This window comes from Bicyclus anynana, chromosome 21, assembly GCF_947172395.1.
Source record: "Bicyclus anynana chromosome 21, ilBicAnyn1.1, whole genome shotgun sequence".
Lineage (NCBI taxonomy): Eukaryota > Metazoa > Arthropoda > Insecta > Lepidoptera > Nymphalidae > Bicyclus > Bicyclus anynana.
This window is the reverse complement of record NC_069103.1, coordinates 11047480-11071259: the sequence shown is the minus strand read 5'-3', so window position 1 is coordinate 11071259 and position 23780 is coordinate 11047480. Positions and strand designations below refer to the sequence as shown.

General features: G+C 38.8%; 2 protein-coding genes across 2 annotated transcripts in view; one reads left to right on the top strand and one right to left on the bottom strand.

The window, feature by feature from the left end:
• The window catches only part of LOC112046440 (mucin-5AC), a 34313-nt gene that overhangs the window by 7624 nt on the left and 2909 nt on the right, over positions 1-23780 (top strand). The window contains exons 2-6 of the mRNA XM_024083057.2: positions 6106-6268; positions 12924-13162; positions 16034-16207; positions 17109-17297; positions 19892-20070. Coding sequence (XP_023938825.1) covers positions 6106-6268; positions 12924-13162; positions 16034-16207; positions 17109-17297; positions 19892-20070 — 944 coding nt within the window. The remainder of the gene's footprint in view (positions 1-6105; positions 6269-12923; positions 13163-16033; positions 16208-17108; positions 17298-19891; positions 20071-23780) is intronic.
• On the bottom strand, positions 4945-5861 carry LOC128199263 (NADH dehydrogenase [ubiquinone] 1 alpha subcomplex subunit 8-like). Its single transcript, XM_052888064.1, has one exon. The coding sequence runs from the start codon at positions 5538-5540 to the stop codon at positions 5001-5003; it is 540 nt and encodes a 179-aa protein (XP_052744024.1). The 5' UTR covers positions 5541-5861; the 3' UTR covers positions 4945-5000.

Genomic DNA, 23780 nt, shown 5'->3' with positions numbered 1-23780 from the left:
CTACGTCTTTATCTGAAGATTCAGATTTTTTGAAATCATACATGTTGACAATGAATAAATTTAGCAATTTTTTTTATTCGATGAAAATTGCCTCCAATTTCCTCAGAGTGGTTGTAGAATAATGTAATATAATATGTCGTTATACGTTGCTAGGCCAAGAAAGAAATATTAAAATTATCATCAATTTAAAAATCCCTGAAAATACCCCTAAAAATTTCAGACCGCTAAAAAAATCCCATTTCACTTATTTGCCCCCTAAATCTGGGGGGAAACCCCTAAGTTGGGAACCCTGTGACCAGTCACTAAACCTACGAGTAAGTACTTGTCTATGTAGCAGTACTTAAACATGTATGAACTACTGCGAACTGATTTTTCATCCGAATAGCAAACATATTGAGTACCTTCTTTAGTTAGCCGACCCCAGCCTTATTTTAGGTTTTGATTATTTTATTTTGTAAACGAAATATTTTTGCGACCTTTGACTTTTAATAAAGAGGTTTACATGTAAGCTTTTAGATGTAATAGTCAAGAATGCTAAAATATAAGGTTAGGTACATCGATCGTAGATCGTATACGACTCGAGATTGTTGGCTGGACTACAAGATCCGATTGATTTTGATCGTTTGCCATTTTTGCTGATGCTTATGGTTTTCTTAACCTTATTTTGCCCCCTTTTAAATTGTTTATTTATACGAAGGGCTCAACTTTTTAAACTTATAAATTTTTATTCATTTCAATCAATTTTACATTTTCATAATATCATTATATTTAAAGTACTTACATTTAAATCTAAAAAAAATAGTTAAATAGTTATTAATATAATAAATTTATATTGGGAGTCTTTTTAAAAGTTTAATAATATTTTAATCTGCCACTTCCATTTTGTGCCATCACAAAGTCCTCTAATTTTCTCTGTATATTTCGTCTACTACCTAATGAAAGTCTCAAATGCCCACAAAAGCAATAGGGATAATGACTAGGTTTGAATATATTGATTTTTATGATACATTCGACTAACAACAAACCGCCCATACAAATCTAACGTTCATTATGTACCTACGACGTCATTAAATCGTACCATTTTGTATGGGACGTTTTTCAGAGATCCGCGGCAGAACCGCAAATCTGACCCTTTAAATCCCTGTAGCTCCAAAAGGATTGATCGCAGATACCCTGTTACTTTTACAAAATTCCTTTACTATTAGCATTCATATAAGATACTAGCGGACGCCTGCGACTTCGTCCGCGTGAAACTCGATGTAAACTTTCAACTACCTCTGCCCTACCCCTACCCCTGCGCTAACCCTTCCCTACCCCTACCCTACGTTGAAATTTTTCCTGAATTTTCTTTGCTATAAACCTCACGGAGCCCGAGACCTTTCCAACGAATGCAAAACCGTGGAAATCGGTTCGTGTGTTCTGGAGTTATAGCGTCAGGAAGGAAAACCCGACTTATTTTTATATAGTAGAATATATACAATTAAAAAACTGTCATCATCTCTTATCATCATTCTGCCAACGTTGAACCTGTGATTTAAATACTGCAGCAAGTAAAAATAGTACATACACCTCTACAAGTATTACACGATCAAACTAGATACCAAGTCGTAATGCTATTTAGACTGGAATCGTATACTTACGTGTAAACTGTAATAAATATTGGATAGAAGCAGGCGTTACTTTGCGGAAGTTCATCATGATTATATAATGATTTATTTATTTTGCTATCATCCGCGAAAATTCGGCGAACCCATGCGACAACGTCACCCAGGTCCGACAAAATACTGACAAAAGACAAAATGCAATTGCAAAAAGACAATTGCACGTTGTAGAGTCACCATCTCCTGAGGATGCTCCGGTTTCGGGGTGAAACGTACGTAGAGAGTATTTTGTCGGACCTGGGTGACGTTGTCGCATGGGTTCGCCGAATTTTCGCGGATGATAGCAAAATAAATAAATCATTATATAAACTGTAATACTTAATATTAAAGTTTGTTATTTATATAATAGATTAATGTTGCAATTTGCAAGTCATTTAAATAAATATAGACGTTGATATTAACCGTACCTACGGTTCGCCTGCGGCAGACCGGCAGTAGGAAAATGAGGTTTATGTAAGACGCGTAATCGGAATTGCAATTGCAAAGAACGCGTTGGTAACGTGTACCTATATTGATATAACTTCCAAGTAATATTATTTAACTAGCCGACGCCGCGCGGTTTCACCCGCGTGGTTCCCGTTCCCGTAGGAATACGGAAATAATATAGCCTATAGCCTTCCTCGATAAAGGGGCTATCTAACACTGAAAAACTTTTTCAAATCGGACCAGTAGTTCCGAGATTAGCGCGTTCAATCAAACAAACAAACTCTTAAGCTTTATAATATTAGTATAAATATTTAATTTTTACTTGCTCATCGATAAAACAGTACTGATTGATTTTATTATTTCTCTTATTTACTTATTTGTCCTTTTTCATTTAATTTTTAACAATGTTAATAAAATACAAAATATTATACTTCTCATCAAAAAAATCGAAAATTGACTGGACTGTTCGATTTATTGATGAGAAGTAGGTATAATACAAAACACTAATAAACATTTCTAAAATAAAATACTCAAGTAACATTAATAATTCAAATCACAAACTGTCTAGATTATTTAGAGCAAACTAAAAACAAATTACGTGAATAAATTAATCCATTTAGTAGGAGTAATTTACTAATATTATCTTAGGTAAGTTAATTATTAATAATATTATATTATATATCTATACTAATATTATAAAGCTGAAGAGTTTGTTTGTTTGATTGAACGCGCTAAGCTCAGGAACTACTGGTCCAATTTGAAAAATTCCGTCAGTGTTAGATAGCCCATTTATCAAGGAAGGCTATAGGCTATATATTATCCCCATATTCCTACGGGAACGGCAACCACGCGAGTGAAACCGGCGTTAGCTAGTTTATTATATAGATACTAGATAGAATTAATAAAAAGTTACCAATATTTACTTCTACTACTCGTAAATTACATTAAGAAAAAAGTTTATATGAGCAGGTAGCAAAAGGAAGTCAAATCTTCTACAACAGTTGTGTCAGGAATTAATCCTAGTTACAGTCTCACAAGAGACGAGTGGACAGTTTCTGAGTGATCTCAGTAAACGTGGCATCAATCGCGTTCCGGGGAACGGTTCGCCGTGTCATGGGTAGCGCACCAAACTACTAGACTACGGGTGCGGAGCTTAGAGCAGCCCTCCGCAACGACTGCCTTACTGTGTAGAAACGGACTCCCGATGTGTAAACGCCGCGCCTGTTATATATAGTTCGGGAGCGAAAACACTTCGTTAGCGTGAGTTAGGACTTGTATGAGATTTTATACTTTTGTCGGTTTGTTTCCTTTTTTTGTTGTTTTACAATGTATGAGTTAAAAAGTATAATTTTAAGCATGTTATCAATGATATTATTAATGAATAATTTATTAAAACCATTTTGTTAGTTAGCTGTTTAACGGAATGGGAAATAACTAATCACCTTGAAGCCATTTTTTACCCGACTTCCGAAGAACAGTTATGGTTTTCGAGTACTATTCGTATGTAGGTAATTATTACCTATCTATGTAATTTAAGCTCGTTTGGCACGCTTTAAGGCCCTTTGTAGAAAATACGTAGGTACGCGTATATCACATTATGAATTTGATACTGATCTTTTGAAACCGATCAAAAGAGTTAATATTTTATGATAATTTTTATGTAAAAACATTGTAAAAATGTCATTAATCATTTCTATCTTTTGTAATAATTGTATAGAATGTAGGTTAATAATTTTTCTGAATGTATTAAATTAAAATTAATTCTGTAGATATTTATAATTTGCCAAAACTAAAAAGTTCATGATTATTATTCTATTGATTATTTTATATTAACTTCACAATTTCACAGAACAGAAAATGCCATAATACCTATGGCTGTGTTAATTTTAAAAAGACGTGCCGTGTAAGTGAGCCATGATAGCCCAGGGGATATAACCTCTGCCTTTCATTCGGAGGGCGTAGGATCGAATCCGGTCCGGGGCATGCAACCCCAGCTTTATTTTTAAGAAATTAAATAATTAGCCTTATCCCTCTTATTTTGAGAGGAGACTCGTTAACACTATGTCGAATATGGATTGCTATTGATTACTGGATATATTGCGAGACCTCGTGGTCTCAACATGGTCATTAAATCAGGCGAGTGGTTTCCAAACAGTACCTACGTAAAATAATTTTATATACCTCGCTATATATTATCGTCTGACTAATAAGTTATATCCACTTCGGGGTTACGACACTGATCGAGGCTCACCCACTTTACGGTGCATTTTCGGTGACCTTCACAACAACAAATGCTTGCTGACCGGCTTTTGTCCGCTCTCTTGTTGGTAGGTCTGCCGCTTGTCTGAACTAATTAGCTTGGACTTTACTTTTTATAGTGTTGTATGATTTTTATCGATACATTTTAAAACATATGTAAATTAGCGTGTGTTTTATATCCGTAATCCAATACATTTGAAGCAATAGTGATTTCTGTTATAAGTTTATGTGATGCTATAGATTTATTAAGTGATGCTTTAGATTTAAAGAAAATCTTAATGTTTCTCAATATTTCACAAGAACGTTGCATCCTTATTACATTTCTTTTCATAATTTATGTAAATACTTGACTATCTGAGACTATCTGATCGGCTTTTATATTTCACAATGATTAAGTATGTCTAAAACTATACTATAGTTTACCATAAAAACAAAGTTTTTGTTTTTTCAATAAGGAATTACCAACTTGACTTTTCAAATTACGACTATCGAATATACGATTTTTTTTTAATAATTACAGTTTGAAAATATTATAATTTGCACTATCTACAACTGAAAAGATAGATAGTATTACTAAATAGGTAAAAAAAAACCCAACTTGATCAGAATATAATTTAATATCGTAATAAAAAGAGGTACTTTATTTAGAATTTACTATTCCGTTGCCCAATACAAGCGATTACCGAAGCGAGCTGGCGGTCGAGGCTTGCAATCCGGGAGCGACGGTGTAGGGTCGGGGACCTTAGGCGCACACGGGCAGGGCTCCGGTGGCGGCGGAGACGTAGGACTGTGGTGAATCCTTGCACGACAAAAGTATCCAAACGCAGGACGATTCATGCATAACTTTTCATCCATACACGCGTCAAACACAGCCTGAGTCTTCCGACAGTTATGGAAGGTGTAGTTACCGGAGCTTTTGTCTATGCAATTCGCGTACTGATTGAATTCAAGCTTGCAGTTGTCTTTGATGTGTTTGAAGAGCTGCATAGTGCACGCGGTGACTTTCTTCCCGATCTCGACGCAGGGCCGAGGGTCTTTGTTCTCGTATCGGCACAACATGAACTCGTTGTTAACGGCTTCGCAGTGCTTGCCGACGTACGGCGCCGCCGACATCAGCGTCGCCGTCGACAGTTCGCACTCGTCCACTGTCAGCTCCGAGAACTCGGGTAGTTTCACTCCGTTCGTTATAACCATTATTAGAGATCTGTATGACTATATTTATTTATTTTGTACCTGTTTACAAGTATTCGCTGTTTTCTTTTTAAAATTGACACATGTGACCTAAGTCAAACTGTCAAATTTATTTTTTTATGCAATTGATGGTAATTTATTTAAACTTATTGTCCTACCTTATGCCAGGTCAAGGAGTATACATAAAAAACAATAAAAAAGGGACTTCTTAGGGATACTTGTACCGAATCGTAAATCTATGGAGTATAATAAAATAATAGTTTTTTTTTCTGAAAATCGGTCTGCAATGAGTAAATCAAGAGGTCGCCATTCGCTTCTACCTGTTTTAGGTATAAGTACTGCGTTTTGTCATAAAATAGAATATAATATAAGTACTTATCCTATTTTCATATTAAAACTTTGAGCATATGCAAGAAAATACGCTAATAGACATCTTAAAGTAGATTAGATATCAGACTGCTGTACAAATGTACATACGTTGTCAGTTTGTCACTCATCATCAATTTAAATAGTAGTTACTGTATGCTATAGTGTAACATTTATTTACATCATATAACACGTGTTTCAGGCGAAGCTCAATCACTGTCGTGTCCGAAGGTACGCACGACCAGCGGTTGGTTGGACCTGTTCCCCATACCTTGTCGGAAAAGCACCGACTGCTCGATCATGGGAACGCAACACCTGTGCTGTAAGGGATTCTGCACCAAGGGAGTTGTAGCACAAGCGATACGGTTAGTGGTACATTCATATACATAAACGTTTGGCTGGTGGGAGGCTTCGGCCGTGGCTAGTTACCGGCAAAGACGTACCGCCAAGCGATTTAGCATTCCGGTACGATGTCGTGTAGAAACCGAAAGGAGTGTGGATTTTCATCCTCTTCCTAACAAGTTAGCCCGCTTCTATCTTAGACTGCATCATCACTTACCATCAGGTGAGATTGTAGTCAAGGGCTAACTTGTAGAGAATAAAAAAAATGTATAGCTTTACATTCTTTTCGATTTCATCAAATACCTCATGAAAAACATTGGAAAGTATACAACCTTGAAAATTGATCTCTCATAATATTGTTACTATAGAGTGGCTTTCGATTCGTATCTAACTCTCTCTATCTGTAGTATCGCGTAAGACAAAGAGAGATAGAGACGAATCCGAGATTCACACTGTCGAGCTAAAAACATTGTTCCAGAATTCCGCTACTGTTCAAATGGTTATTCATACCTATATTTTTTCTTTATAAAAAGAGTTACGATCAATAAATATAACCTTTGTTTAATTTTATTTAAAGAAAAACCGTTTCTTAGATTTCCGTAGTGATTTTAATAAGAATAAGTTATCTAATTTAGCTATTGTTAGCTATTCAATTGACGAATAAAAAACTTACTTCACAACAAATATTTAAAATTTACTTTCATTTAATTCGTTTAAACACTAAAAACTGCCTATTAAATTGCAAGCAGGAAACGACTAAGTTTTTATATTTCTTCTTAATAAATATTTCAAAGTCTATCCACGAATAACATTTTTTTACCTACGGTAGGTACGGTAGTGTTTTAGTCAATATCTATACTAATATTATAAAGCTGAAGAGTTAGTTTGTTTGTTTTATTGAACACGCTAATCTCAGGAACTACTAGTCCGATTCGAAAAATTCTTTCAATGTTAGATAGCCCATTTATCGAGGAGGGCTATATATTATCCCTGTTTTCCTACGGGAACGGGAACCACACGGGTTTAACCGCGCGGCGTCAGCTAATATTCAATAAAAGATAATAAGTAAAGTACCTCAGTAGGTAATAGGCAATACCTACCTGCTTTATATTATAAATGCATAAGTGAAATTGATTGTGTATTTATTATGCTTTAATTACTCAACGGATCTCCATGAGATTTTGCACAAAAATTAATAAGCTTTGCTTCAGATAATTTTAAATTACAAGTGAATTACCAACAAAGATTTTATACTATCAGATATGTTTGACAGCTTCAGTGCCGCAGTGCGCGGTGGATTTCCAAGACGGAGGTCCTGGGCTCGATCCCCGGTTGGGCCGATTGAGGTTTTCTTAATTGGTCCAGGTCTGGCTGGAGGGAGGATTCAGCCGTGGCCTTACCACCCTACCGACAAAGTCGTACTGCCAAGCGATTTAGCGTTCCGGTGCAATGTTGTGTAGAAACCGAAAGGGGTGTGGATTTTCATCCTCCTCCTTACAAGTTATCCCGCTTCCATCTTAGATTTCATCATTACTTACCATCAGATGAGATTGTAGTCAAGGGATAACTTATAAAGAATTAAAAAAAATGTTACGTGTCTACAAAATCACCGCAGAAAGAGATCCGAATTGAACTACTCCACTGAACGGACATATGCACAATTTTGTGTTTATTTACATTATATATAGTTATACAAGTTTTTACACTTTCTGAAAACACAACTCGACATTGCACACATATGGTATTATTAGTTTAAATAAATTTCGTTGTTTACTATGAGACTAAATTAAGACAATTAGGCACTTTTTTTCGCTTCAGTTTTGACGCGCTAGTGGCATATCTATTAGTATAAAATCTTTGATCAACAACGTATTCTATTTTAATATCATACTAGACATAATATACATAGACACACTTGTTTTGCTTTGTATTGTAGCGTTATGTTTTTGTTGTAAATCAATACACACGTATTTAATAAACTTTTAGTTATTTATCACATTTTGCTGTAAAATTAGCTAAAGTTAGGTGACATATACAATATACATACGCAGGGTACATTTATTATAAAATGAAAAAAAATTATACCAATATTATAAAGCTGAAGAGTTTGTTTGATTGAACGCGCTAATCTCAGGAACTACTGGTCCGATTTGAATAATTCTCTCAGTGTTAGATAGCCCATTTATCGAGGAAGGTTATAGGCTATATATTATATACCGTATTCTTATGGGAACGAGAACCACGCGGGTGAAACCGCTAAGCTAGTATACTATAAAATAAAATAGACGACATAAATTTATTACTCTAAGACAGACAACGTATTTTTATGTAAACGTATTTTTATCGCACGGCTTTCGTAAGCATACTCAAACAATTATTTATTTCGTTATAAGTACCTATACTGGTACGAAAAGTTGTTAAAATCAATACTAAATGATGCAGCCTTCAAATGACGAAATGATCAACCAATACAACTATTATTTAATTATTTTCAGAATGTGTTTTTGTTAGTGTATGAGTATATTGAGAAACTAAAAAATTTTAATAAAAAAAATACAACCGACTTCAAAACCTAAAAACATATCCACTAAACTAAAAAGCGAAAAATAACATCATAATATGTTCTACCTGCTGATCAGTATGAAGGCGGTGCTAAGCCGGTGATGTATTAATTCAAGCCATGTGGGAATATCTTATAGATTTAGATTTTGCAGACAGTGTTGTTTCATGTGGTCCTGTCAGAAATGGCTTAAATTAAGACAACACCGTCTACGCACCGCCTTCAAACTGATCAGCAGGTATGATGTTATTTTTCGCTTTTTAGTTTAGTGGATATGTTTTTAGGTTTTGAAGTCGGTTGTATTTTTTTTATTAAAATTTTTATTATTTTTCCATTTTTAGTGTAAAATTTCATCTCAAACGAATACATCAGACCCCTAATGACAGTCACAGCCCGTCTTGCTACAAAATTCTCAGCAATACAAATTAATCAAGCACAAGCACAAGGTAGCTACCGTAAACTTTTAAGGGGTTCCCTTAATTGACCTTGGTCTTCATCATCAGACCCCTAATAACAGACACAACTCATCTAGGTAGAAAGTTCTCAGCAATACGAATTAATCAAGGCCAAACACAAGGTAGTTACTGTAATCTGTTAAGGAGTTCCCTTAATTGTCCTTGGTCTTCATCACCAAACCCCGAAATGACAGTCACAACCCATCTATGTGGAAAGTTCTCATTAATACAAATTAATCAAGCCCAAACACTAGGTAACTGCTGTAAATTGCCGAGGAGTTCCCTCGTGTGTTTTATGGCTCCATCATCAGATCGATTTTAAACCTTCATGAAATTGTAGTGCTTAAAAGTACTAAATGGAAAAGTTTACGAACACACTAGACACCCATATAATTTTTGAAATTTCCCCTCAATTTCTCCAGGATTCCATCATCAGATCTTGACATCATGGCAATGGGACCAAATGGGGACTATACCGTTTCAAACAAAAAAAGAATTTTTGAAATCGGTCCAGGCGTCTTTGAGTAATCGGTGTACATACATAAAAAAAAAAAAAAAATACCGACCGAATTGAGAACCTCCTCCTTTTTGAAGTCGGTTAATAAATAAAAGTTCACGGTTACGACAATTATGCAAGTTTAGTAATAACTAGCCGGCGCCCGCGATTGCACCCTCCTAGTTTCGGTACCAGTGAATAAAGGGATAAAATATAGACCACTCATAAATAACCTGGCTTTCTAGTGGTATAAGAATTTTCAAAATTGGTTCAGTATAACCAGAGATTACCACCTACAATAACACAATCTTTATCTCTTTAGAATATTAGCATAGATAATTCCAATTAGCAAATAAATGATTTTGATGTGAACAATTTGTATTAAGCCGCAATAGCTCAGTGGTAAAGGGGCCGGACTCATCACCGAGGGGTGGTGGTTCGATCCCCGCGCCGTTGGTCTATTGTCGTACCCACCCCTAACACAGTCTTTTTTGACTACTTGGAGTGAACGGGAATATTGGTCATATTTGGAAAAATAAGGTATATGGCACATATTCTTTTAAAAAATCATAAAAAAATGTAATAACAACTTTTACCTGTAACTACTCGTAATAAAACTTATACCAAAATATTTTTAATATACAATTTATTTACATTGAGCATAATTAAATATTCTGTGAAGAATTTTAACCCAAACAAACGTTTGAAAATCATTTAAAAGTAATTTAAAAAATATGTCGATGCGGACGAAAATGACAAATTGCCACATAAACCACAAAATATCCTTCATATTCTAAAAGTGCTTTACACTTTATGCTATGTTATGTGTCGTATGTATAGAACACTTAACCTGAAAATAAACGACCTGCCCCCCTAGCTAAGTGGCACGTCGATTCTCTTTCTACGATCGCTAACGCTTCGAAAACTAGAACAATGTATGGGAATGACAGATATTGACCACGTGACCTATCGATAGCAAATGTCATTCCCATACATCTTTCTAGTTACCAAAGCGTTAGCGATCGTAGAAAGAGAATCGACGTGCCACTTGGCTAGGGAGAGTGATACAAAAGTGAACGGTTAATGCTCAGGTTAAGGTCATTGTTATTACAGTTTCTTAACAGTCTATCTTCTGTAACGCCCACGATAAATCAATTATACTTAAACCTACCTACTATTACGTTTAAACATTTTTTCTAAAAGTTCTGATGTGTCGTAATCATTTTAATTAGTTTTATCTGATTGGTCCGTAATTATTATTTGAATTGATTTGACCTTCATTAATTTGATGATGTTTTACTCTATACTATTAACATATTTTAAATTTTTATTGACAAAACAAAAATCTCGTCAATAACTTTTAATAGTAGTAGAGCTTGTTATGACAGAGCTCCACTGGGGTAACACTAGCACAGCTCTGCGTAATGTAACTTTGTTTACCTGCACACCCGAAAGGGGTGTGGATTTCATTCTCCTCCTAACAAGTTAGCGCTTCCATATTAGATTGCATCATCACTTACCATCAGGTGAGATTGTAGTCAAGAGCTAACTTGCAAATAAAAAAACGAAAAAATATGCTATGAATTTCACTTGCTATCAGGTGAATCATTATCTTGTTCCATCAATCACAACTATAAAAATAACACAAAGCAAACAAAAAATCGAAGAAGAATGATATTACCTACTAAAGATCACCTACTAATATTATAAAGGCAAAAGTTTTTTTGTAAATGTGTGTGTTTGTTCCTGCTTTGTGCTGCGAAGCGTTTGGCTGAAATTTGATATGAAAATAGTTTTTACTCTGAATTAACACAGCGGCTACTTTTCATCCCGGAACAATCCATAGTTCCCGCGGGATTTGTGAAAAACTGAATTCCACGCGGACGAAGTTGCGGGCGTCCGCTAGTATAATAATAATGTTCACTATTCCTCAGTCGTATCAATTATTAATTTACCATTTATCTGTAAAACTATACCTAAGTTTACAACCATCTGCATTTCCTTATAACTCTTGAAACTGTTCATTTCGCAACCTTTCTTGTGATTGACGGTGTGGTGCCGTTGATGTCTTTTGTATGACAGAGTTGTCGGTACATTTTCTTTCCTATATTACATTTGTTTGTTTTACATACTATTTCTGTTACCAGTTTTTTTATTTTTGAATTAGGTTTATGTAGAATTAAAAACCATATAAAGTGGTACCAAACCACAGTTTGTTACCACTTTATGATGACAACTGAATTTCAAATTACGTATTCCTTACATTTATGAGATAGGTACCATTGTGTTTTGTCCGATTTAAGTAAGCAGTAGACTTATATTGTATATTTCAAATATCGTTATCGTTTTATTACTGACTAGCAGATGCCTGCGACTTCATCCGCGTGAAAATCATATTTTCACAAATCCCGCTGCAATCATGGGTTTTTCTGGAACAAAAAGTGGCCTATATGTTACTAAATAACCTCTTCCATTTTCCTTTGAAAGTCCCATTGAAACCGGATCAGCCGTTCTGAGGATTAGCTCGGACAAACGTGTCTGTTTTTAGTATCGTGTAAATAGCTATAAGCACTTAAAAAAACTGGGTTATTTTGAAATCATATTCATATTTTATTTATATGTATTGATGTACCTATTCTCTCATTTATTTATTTGTATGAGGCACAAAAGTCGCGCAGCGGGAAGATTTATTATGTTATTATAGACTAGCGGACGACCACGATTTCGTCCGCGTGAAAATCAATGTAAACTTTCAACCCCTATTTTACCAGTTTAGGGGTTGAGTTTTAAAAAATTCTTGAATTACATTACATTTCGTATTTTTGATTTATGAACAAATTTTCAAAACTGTGACTCTAAAAATTAAGGACTTTCCATAAAAACTTTCAACCCCTATTTCACCCCCTTCCATTTTTATTTTAGGGTCAAAAAGTACCCTGTGTTTTGCTCCAAGGTTCGATTTACCAAAATTCATCTTGATCGGTTCAGCCGTTTAGCCGTGAAAGGTAACAGACAGACAGACTTACTTTCGCATTTATAATATTAAGTATAGATTGTATTGATGTACTAAAATAATGCAGTAGATTTATATGTCAGTTGCAAATGCACACCGCTTTAGCTTTTGTCGCTAACAATAGCATCACAAGCGTAAATTTAAAACATTTTAGAGCCACAGAGGAGAGTAGTATAGTCGAGCTTAGTACGACCACGAGCACTAGCACTAGCACCAGCACTACAACTACTACAACTACAACAACCCCAAGTACCACCACCAGCACGACGACAACCACGACGACGACGACGACGACGCCGAAGCCGACGACAACTACAACAACGGAGCCGCCGCGACCTTTCCTGCAACTGCTGCCCATACAACTTACACCAACGTCAGCTCCAGTTAAAATAGGTAGGTAATATCTTTATTAATAACTTTTTTTTAATCCTTTACAAGATAGCCCTTGATCACAATCTCACCTGATGATAAGTGATAGTGCAATCTGAGATGGAAGCGGGCTAACTTGTTAGGAGTAGGATGAAAATCACACTTTTGGTTTCTAAACGACATCGTACCGGAACGATAAATCGCTTAGTGGTACGTCTTTGCCGGTAGGGTGGTAACTAGCCACGGAAGAAGCTTCCCACCAACCAGACCTGGGCCAGTTAAGAAATTCTCAATCAGCCCAACCGTGGCAAACCCAGGACCTCCGTCTTGTAAATCCATCGCGCATACCACTGCGCCACGGAGGCCGTCAACTTTTTCTTCAGGGATTTTATTTATATTTGTTACAATCGAATTCTAAGAAGATGACCTGAGCCCTGAGTTTTGTTTTCATCAGAAAGGTTGGTTCTCTTCAGAGAGGTCCTGAGTTCGATTCCGGACCAATTTAGAATTTTCTTAATTGGCTGAGGTCTAGTCTGGTGTAAGCTTCAGCTGTGGCTAGTTACCACCCTTCGTAAAAACGTACCTCCAAGCGATTACTGCGTACCAGTCCGATGCTATATAGAAACCTTCAGAGGGAAGATATAAACTTGTACCTCTTCTAAGTAAGCCCGCTTCCATCTTAGATTGCATCGTCACTTCAGGTGAAATCACAGTAAAGGCCTAACTTGTCATAGAGTACCTAAAAAAAAGTCCTACAGTAATTTAATAATATTGAGGATATAAATAAAATTTAGGAGTAAAAGGCTAGCTTAGTATAGACATGTAATGCGGATTGATGAAAGTCACATTATCAGAAGAATGTTGAAATTGCAAGTGGAAAGACACAAGAAGAGAGGAAGACCAAAGACAAGATGGTTGGAGTGTGTGAAAGGGGACATGTACATGTGAAGGGAGTGGATGATGAGTTGATGAGTAATAGAGGTAAATGGAGGAGATTGACATATTTTGCCGACTCCACCTAAGTGGGATAAGGTAGTACAGGCGATGATGATGAGTAATTAATTAAACTTGAAATTCTAAGCAAACTAGTGGACTTCATTCGTGACATGAAAATTCTGTGTTTCATAAATCTCGTAGAAACCATGGATTTTCCATAACATTACGATAAGAATGTGCGTCAAGCGCTATATTGAATGTATTTAAAAAAAATAAGTTAAACACGCAACAATAAAAAATATATTTAAATATGCTCAATGACTTTGGAGTCAAATAATTTTGTTTTTAACTTTTAAGGTTATTTAAATGACCTAGGTTTTCGTATTAGTCTGTTTTTGTTACATAATGAATGCTAGTTTTTGAGGTAACGAAATTTGAATGGAAACTTTTAAAAATTTCATAATAGGTTCACTGTAATGGTATGTTGCCGCCACCAGCCCACCAACACCAGAGTCTTATATAAACGCGTTTTTTAATCACTTGAGTAGTTTTAAAAAAGAATTCATAAGCGAAAAGAAAAAAAAATGTAGACCACACGAGAGCTTGTGTTGGCCAGACCCTCCTCATCAATAATATTATTATAAATGCGAAAGTAAGTCTCTCTGTCTATTACCTTTTCACGGAAAAGCTGACCATTTTAACCACATAGATAAATTGGATCTTAGATCAGAACTTAGGCATAGGCATAGGCGAGTATAGCGGGCGGGCCGGGTGGGCCGGGCCCACCGTAGAATGATCCAGTGCCCACTCTAGAATTCTGGCCTACCGATTTAAAACTTTTAACTACAAAAAAAATTAACAAAATCAGTCGACCCGTTTCAGAGGCCACGTCCACAAACATTGTAAACGACATTTCTATGTGTGACGACTCTGTTCGCGGTATGTCATGGGCTGGCCCCTTAAGGTGGGCCTGGGCCCACCCTTGGAAATAATCCTAGATACGCCAATGGGCATAGGTACTTTTTATACCGGGTAAATCCATGGCTCCCGCGGGATTCTTGATTAATAGGATTTCACATAAAGTAGCGAATGTCCCCTAGTTTTATATACCTAATAGGCTAAGGTTTGTCAGTTGATGCCCCTACAACAGGTAACTTGTACGATCGACAACAAATAGTGTTTGGACCATACTGTGGGAGGTACCAAAAGTTTGGACTCCAAATTCCACCTATGGTAGGAAATTTCTGACGAACTTTCAGAATTAATAAAATGAGGAATAACTGACCATTATAATTAAAAGAAGAATTTAAAAAATGTAGATTTCAATCGCTTACGTTCTATTCTAGCCTCAATACGAGATTTATAAATGATTAGATATTGGGTAGGGTACTATAATAGCACGCTAGCATAACGTTATTATATCGAATTACTGTTAGTATTGAACCCAATCGAGTTCAATACTAACAGTAATTCGATTCGATCGATCGATCGATATGTAATCTTTGTTTTGTAACAAATATTATGACCCCTACAATGTTACCATTGTCAAAGGTTTAATTGTTAGTAGTTTCGAAGTTTTATTGTTGATAGAAACTGCGTTATGAAATGTACAGCAATATTTTATTTTAGTTATTAATTAAAAAAGTCCCAAGCTTTTTACGTATTAGGTATACAAATAGATAAAGCCCAACCTATTATTTTAATTTAAATGTGAATGTTAATTCGTTTGTTTATTGAACAAACATGCATTTTAAACAATTTTTTTTGTTTAGATTCTGAACTTAGGACTTTGAAATTTTAGCTCTCTGAGTAACTCTTATCTTTTGAGTCACATATATGGTTCTGAGGTACTAAGAGTGGAAAAGATTTATCCCATATACAGGGCAAGTTACGTACTTGTGAATAAAAGCGATAAACAGAATCTAGCGCCGAATTTTTAAATAATAATACTGTTAACAGGTAAAACACAAAAACTCGCATGCCCAAAGAATGTTGCCATTGGACTGTTCCCAATCCCTTGTGAGTCGAATGCACAGTGCCGCGCCAGCAGCGGGCCCGGCCAGGTCTGCTGTGCGGGCCAGTGCGTGAAGGGAGTGCCGGCCCAGCGGCCCGTGTCTGAACAATCACACCAACGTGAGTATTGGTAACCTTGTGAAGCGAATGCACAGTGCCGCGCCAGCAGCGGGCCCGGCCTGGTCTGCTGTGCGGGCCAGTGCGTGAAGGGAGTGCCGGCCCAGCGGCCCGTGTCTGAACAATCACACCAACGTGAGTATTGGTAACCTTGTGAGTCGAATGCACAGTGCCGCGCCAGCAGCGGGCCCGGCCAGGTCTGCTGTGCGGGCCAGTGCGTGAAGGGAGTGCCGGCCCAGCGGCCCGTGTCTGAACAATCACACCAACGTGAGTATTGGTAACCTTGTGAGTCGAATGCACAGTGCCGCGCCAGCAGCGGGCCCGGCCAGGTCTGCTGTGCGGGCCAGTGCGTGAAGGGAGTGCCGGCCCAGCGGCCCGTGTCTGAACAATCACACCAACGTGAGTATTGGTAACCTTGTGAGTCGAATGCACAGTGCCGCGCCAGCAGCGGGCCCGGCCAGGTCTGCTGTGCGGGCCAGTGCGTGAAGGGAGTGCCGGCCCAGCGGCCCGTGTCTGAACAATCACACCAACGTGAGTATTGGTAACCTTGTGAAGCGAATGCAATGTAGACTTCCAAACCCCACGGTCTTGAATTGAACCGCATGCTGCCGATTACCCGTATAATGTCATCGGTCCATCTACTGCTTGCTCTTTCCAACGCCTTGGAACCCCTACGTTCGAAACTCCTGAAACTATCTGCCCCGCCCATTGCTACTTCATCAGCTTCGTGTCTCATCTCTCATCGTCCGAAACTATGTCGGTGACTTTGGTTTTTCTGCGGATCTTCTCATTTGTGATTCGATCACGCAAGGATATCATTAGGTACATAGCTCGCTCGCCCGCCTAATTATTGAAAACTTTTGTCAGCTGCTTATAGGTTAATAGTACCTATATATAATTTCAGCAATTCTTGGTGTAATTCCCCGCGAGTGTCCGGCGACGCCGCTCGGCGAGCTGTTATTCGAAGTGCAGACGTGCAAGACGGACGCGGACTGCTGGCCGCGCGTGTGCTGTCCGGACGGTACCCGCTCCTACTGCCGCACGGCGCGCGCCCGGCTCGACCTCGTGCCGGTCGCCAACCGGATAGACACGCGTAAGCTACTGTTATAGTTCGAAGTGCAGACGTGCAAGACGCGGACTGCTGGCCGCGCGTGTGCTGTCCGGACGACAGCCGCTCGTACTGCCGCACGGCGCGCGCCCGGCTCGACCTCGTGCCGGTTGCCAACCGGATAGACACGCGTAAGCTACTGTTATAGTTCGTAGTGCAGACGAGCAAGACGAACGCAGACTGCTGGCCGCGCGTGTGCTGTCCGGACGGTACTCGCTCCTACTGCCGCACGGCGCGCGCCCGGCTCGACCTCGTGCCGGTCGCCAACCGGATAGATACGCGTAAGCTACTGTTATAGTTCGAAGTGCAGACGTGCAAGACGGACGCAGACTGCTGGCCGCGCGTGTGCTGTCCGGATGGTACCCGCTCCTACTGCCGCACGGCGCGCACCCGGCTCGACCTCGTGCCGGTCGCCAACCGGATAGATACGCGTAAGCTACTGTTATAGTTCGAAGTGCAGACGTGCAAGACGGACGCAGACTGCTGGCCGCGCGTGTGCTGTCCGGACGGCAGCTGCTCCTACTGCCTCGTGCCGGTCGCCAACCGGATAGACGCGCGTAAGCTAAGTGGTTTTTGTGATATTACCTATCTAGGTCTTTGTTTTATTTAACCGCTTCAAAAACCGGTTCTATCTTTGGTTATCAAACAGAAACACACGTAGACGCCGGTGTTTTCGTCCGCATGCAAAACCCTTAACATACCATACCAATTCCAAAAAACCAACTGTTGAGTTAAGTTTTCCATTTTCCGCAACTATTTTCCCTCCACCTTCATATTAAGTAGGTTTTTCACCATGAATATGGTACACAAAAATTTAATCCGACTGGTTTAATGGGAATGGGAATAAAAAAACATACAAACAAACTGTTGAGCTTTATAATATTTTGTTGTAAAGCATACGTATAGTACTTTAAAAAAAATATCAATTTGGAACTTGGAGAACATCCCATATCTCTACACCATGGGATTTAATAACATGCAGATAATTATAACCTACCTAGCGGACGCCCGCGACTTCGTGGAATTCAGTTTTTCACATATCGCGCGGGATTTTTTCGGTATGAAAAGTAATATGAGTTAACCTAGGGAATTATCTAAGTACCTACGTTTTAAATTTCAGCTAAATTGGGTTAATTAGTTGAGGCGTTAAAGAGTAACAAACATCCATACAAAGTTTAGCGTTCACAATATTAGTTCCACCCAGCTTTGTAAACCGTAACCTACGCTACGCATTTATTGTATCTACTTTTACTCATTGGAAACTAAAGTTATATAATTATAAAACAAAATATTATGATTGCAACATTGTATGAGGCCTATTAAATGGTTAATACTAGGTTTAGTTGCGAAATTAATGTCACGGTCTAACATTATTATCGAAGACCGGCGCAAAAAACATGAACTACCTACCTACTCTACTTACTCGTGGTCATTTTGATCTCAGGCCATTGGTCACATTGAAATGTAATCGTATGGTGATGTGGTAATCCATTACCTGCCATTACTTACCGTAATACAGTAGGTATGTACCTACTTTTAACTCTTTACGTGTTTAGATTATAATCAAAACTGCTCGTAATATCTGTACATACTCGAATCTACTAATACACTAATACCAGAAAGAGGTTTTTGTGGTGTTGCAGGATTGGATCTACTAAACCGATTTTGAAAATTCTTTTTTTCTATTAGAAAGCCACGTTATTCGTGAGTGTCGTAGGCTATATTTTATGCGCGTATTGTTTCGGGAACGGTCACTACGGAGGTAAAACTGCGGGGCGGCGGCTAGTTAGATATAAATAAGCAAGATTTTATTGCTTGTTTGTTTGTTAAAAATTCTTTCACATTAGAAAGAAGCTATAGGCCATATTTTATTTCCGTATTCCCACGGGGATGGGAACTACGTGGGTGAAACCGCCAGGCGTCTGCTAGTACTAGATCTGAAACTAATAAGAAGTAGGTAAAATTCAAACTTTTGATGGCCTCTGTGGCGCAGTGGCATGCGCGGTGGAGTTACAAGACGGAGGTCCTGGATTCGATCCCCGGCTCGGCCGATTGAGGGCTTCGTCTGTGGCTAGTTACTAGTTACCCTACCAGCAAAGACGCCATTATCGCCAAGCGATTAAGCGTTCCCGTATGTCCTGTAGAAACCGATAGGGATGTGGATTTTCATCCTACTCCTATACTTAACAAGTTAGCCCGCTTCCATCTTAGATTGCATCATCACTAACCAGCAGGTGAGATTGTAGTCAAGGGCTAACTTGTAAAGAAAAAAAAAATAACTACTATTCAAATGTTCACAGAAGAGTGGTGAATTGCCTATTTGCTCCAATGAAAATCAGCCCCGTGTATTATGCTTGTATGTAGTGCACGGCATATGCTGAGCTGTACACCCTTTCTTTTTAAGGGTTACAGACAGACATGCTGTCATAAGGATAGGGTATTTATTGACTGTCTGTAACTTTTAGATATGAATAAATTTATTTTTCTTTTTTTCAATGGTTAGCCTGTGTGCCTTTGGACCATGAGGGTTGGGTTCAAGTCCTGTCAACTTTTGTTAATCTATTGTTTATGTTATACAGCTGTCCGCATGCTGGAGTCCTATCTACAGTGCACGGCGCCACCGCAAAACGACGCGTTCCCGCAGCGCTGTAGCTCCAGTATCGACTGCTTCCCGAACCTGTGCTGTGCGGAGGGAGGCAAGAAGCACTGCCGGCCTCCGCAGCGCAGTCTCTTCGCCTTGCTGGCTGGTGCTGCTGCGGTACGATACTAAAACATACTATGTTTAACCGACATCCGGACCGGAGTCCGGGTGATCGTGGAAGAGCTGATGGCAGGGCTTTCCACTTACCTACAATGCCAAAGACCAGTAGCGGCCATCCAAGCAGGGATGGCTCTACTCCGACACGTGTCCAACTGAGCCCGCTGCCTCGACGCAGGATAGCGAGAAATCGCAGTCCGCGCGGGGCCACCGGAGCTAAGTACAAGAGTAAACCCGTAGGCCTATTGGCCTCAACCCCGGGAAGGGTTGAAAGAAAACACCGGGGGAGAAAGATCCCCCGCGACACGCCCGGGCAAGGAGGCACTGCCTCAAGGCCCGTACCCCCGTCCCGTGTTACACGGGTCGGAGGAGACCCGACGTCTAACCGACATCAAAAAAGAGGTTTCTCAATTCGACCGTATATATTTTTTAAATACTTCAAAAACATAAACGTAGCCACGAAACTAAAAAGCAAAATGCACAACGGTCAATTATTCTCACGTTTCTGTAGCACCCACGACTATAATTGATCGTGTGTTGGTCACTGCGTACATGACTTGTATAGTATGCCGCGTGGGTACAGCCGTTTGCTTTTCAGAAACGTGACAATAATTGACCGTCAATGGCAACCTTAATAATAACATTAGGTACATAGCTACAATGATCACAAGAGTAGGTGATCACTTTGAAGGCGACGGTTTCCATAATCAGACCACTCCTAAGAAGTTATGCGTGTTCATACATAAAATATACGCGTCGATTTGATAACCTTCTCTCCCTAGTCAATTCGTCGGTTGAAAGAAATAAATTTAAATTATTATTCATCGGTTCATCCTCTATTATTATTAATTCTGAATTCAGTTAATATCAATTTTGGAAATTCAATTCATTTATAGGACATAAGTTTCATAACATAATCATCGACAATAACGAATTACACACACACAGGTCTAATTCACATTTCATATTCACAATTCAATTTAATTCAATAATATTAATAATGAGACTGTTTTGCATTACAACAAAACAGGTATTATGTGTTGAATAAAACACACAGCGTTGAGTGAAGAAAGCTGTCCTAATTCTACCTTAATTCATGTTGTCTATGGTTAAAAACTTACCGAATTCGCTGCTTTTTAATACCTGTCTCTTTCTTTCACCAGCAGGCATCCTTCTCTAACACACTAGGATGCCCAACACCGCTGTTGTCAAAGTCATAGTCTTTAACTCTCCAGCAAGAGAATTGCTGCAACGCTGTGTGTTTTATTCAACACATAATACCTGTTTTGTTGTAATGCAAAACAGTCTCATTATGTGTTTTCTAAAACACACAGCGTTGAGTGAAGACCTGTTTGTTATCTGCTGGTGATAAAAATCAAATGCTATGATGAAAAATAATAAATAAAATTAAGTACTTATTTACTATTTTATTAGTCCCATAATATTATTATATTATTACACAATTAAACATAAAATATAAACTTCTAAAAAAAAAAAAAAAGAAACCAAAATTCAGAAACAAAATATTTCTTTAAAAAATGTTCTAGTTAATATTAGAAAAATTGAATTGTAATAAATCAACCTTAGAACTATTATTAAGTTTATTCACTGGTCTACAGTAGAATCTTTGGAATGTTTTGAGACTTTTCCAGTTTGCTCTATCGAGTATCTCTTGAACTGGCCTATTCTCTATCCAGCTTCTTGATGCCACTGCTGACCGAATACTACCCGGTGGTGCATTAATGTTTGTCTCATTAAAAATGGATCTTATCCATCCTGCAATCACTGTTCTGGAAGCAGGTCTCAATTGTCCTGTTACAGAGATGAATAAACTTCTGACATCTGTATCCATGCTTCTTCTATGTTCAGATTTTTTTAAAAAATCAATTATGTGCTGAACAGGGCAAACTCGTCGGTCTGGATGTCTCCGCAACATCCAACCTGACTGCCTGTGAGTTTGTGAATCAGTCTTTGAACCAAACCTTGGCCAAAGAATAATCCCCTCCTCAGAAAAGATAAGATTCTCGGGACCATCTTCTAATAATGTAAGATCATGGATTCTACGTCCTGAAGCTAGTAGAAGTATTAAGGCTGTTCGCCTAGCTATTTCAAATAGAGAACCCGAGTTAGTTGAAGTCTTTAACCACTCAAATAAAATTGCAGTATCCCATATAGGTACTTTTGTTACTGCTGGCTTCGCAAGTGAAATGGCTTTTAGAACTTGATTAATAAAAAAATGTTTAGAAATATCTGGCTCTGTAGTTGCACAATAAGTTGAAATAGCAGATCTATGTAAGAGAATGGTTCTATAAGCTAGCTTATCTTCTAAAAACAATTTTGCCAGAAATCTAGCAACCTGCTGGCCTTCAGGTGTTTTTGGATTAATCCCGTTAGACTCACACCAGGATAACCATCTTTTAATTGGGGCCTTGTATGTTGCCAAAGTAGATGTCCGCCAGCTACTTTTTAATAAGTTCTGTTCTTGTATAGACCACTGAGCGACCTGGTTGGCCCACCCCCAATTTTCCAGGCCAGAAGACTCAAATTGTCCACTTGTGCTGGGCAACTTCCTGTGCTCCAATCTATTAAATTCTTTCGGAGGTTTTCTACTGGAAGAGGCTCTGCCAGGGCCCTCGCTCGCAGGTCTGGCAACCAGAAACACTTGGTCCACTCTGGTGCTATTAGAATATATGTCCCCTTTGCACTGTTCAAGTGAGCTAGAACTCTTGGTATTAAGCTGGGTGGGGGAAATGCCCAGCCCAACTGATAGTCCCATAATCGGCTGAAAGCGTCGAAGAAAGCTGCGGAAACATCTTTGCAATCTAAGGTGACGTATTCTGGAACGACAGATGTTTCTCTTGACGCGAACAAGTCGATGTCTGGGATGCCCCATACCTGAAATATTGCCTCCGTGGCTTGGGGCAGCAGATGCCACTCTGGTATTTTGCGACCCCTTGATAGGCGATCCGCAATTCCATTGAGACTCCCTGGGAGATATGTTGCCGTGAGTGTTAACTGCAACTGCTCTGCAAGTTTTAGGACTCTGGTTGTGAGTCCTAGCAGTGCAAGGGAATGCGTGCCACCCTCGTTCCTCAGATATGCCACAAGGGTCCGATTGTCGGACTGAAGTAATATGTGTGCCCCTTGCAGAGTCATCCTCTGACTGCTTATGGCTGCGAACACAGCATACATCTCCTTTCTGTTTGAATGCCAAGCCCTCTGATGTGGACCCCACCTTCCTGACAGGTAAGTGCTGTTTATGTGGGCTCCCCACCCCGAGTTTGCTGCGTCTGTTGTTAAAAAATGAGTCACGCTCTTCTTGACTATCGGTGTTGAACTGTTTGCGACAGTTTCTAACCACCACCTTAGATCCTGCTGCACCAGTAGAGGTAAACCTCTTCTTTCCCTTGGCCTGTCCTGCGTAAACATCCTTAGAAACAATTGAGTTCTGCGACAGTGCAGACGACCTCCTGCTACAGCGTAATTTGCAAAGTTGAGCAAACCTAATAAACTCTGAGCTTCTTGCAGAGAACTGTTTCCAACTCTCAACATCTTGGTTATGATTTGTTGTATCTTTATTGTCTTCTTTAAAGGAAGCTTTATCAAGTTTTGCTGAGTGTTCCATACTAGACCAAGATATTCTACTTCTTGAGATGGTTTCAGGACAGACTTGTGATAATTTATCTTCCAACCTAAGGTCTCTAGTGTTC

What these genes read in the sequence shown, in the direction of transcription:
- LOC128199263 (XM_052888064.1), bottom strand. Translation starts at nt 5,540, where the DNA reads ATGGTTATAACGAACGGAGTGAAACTACCCGAGTTCTCGGAGCTGACA.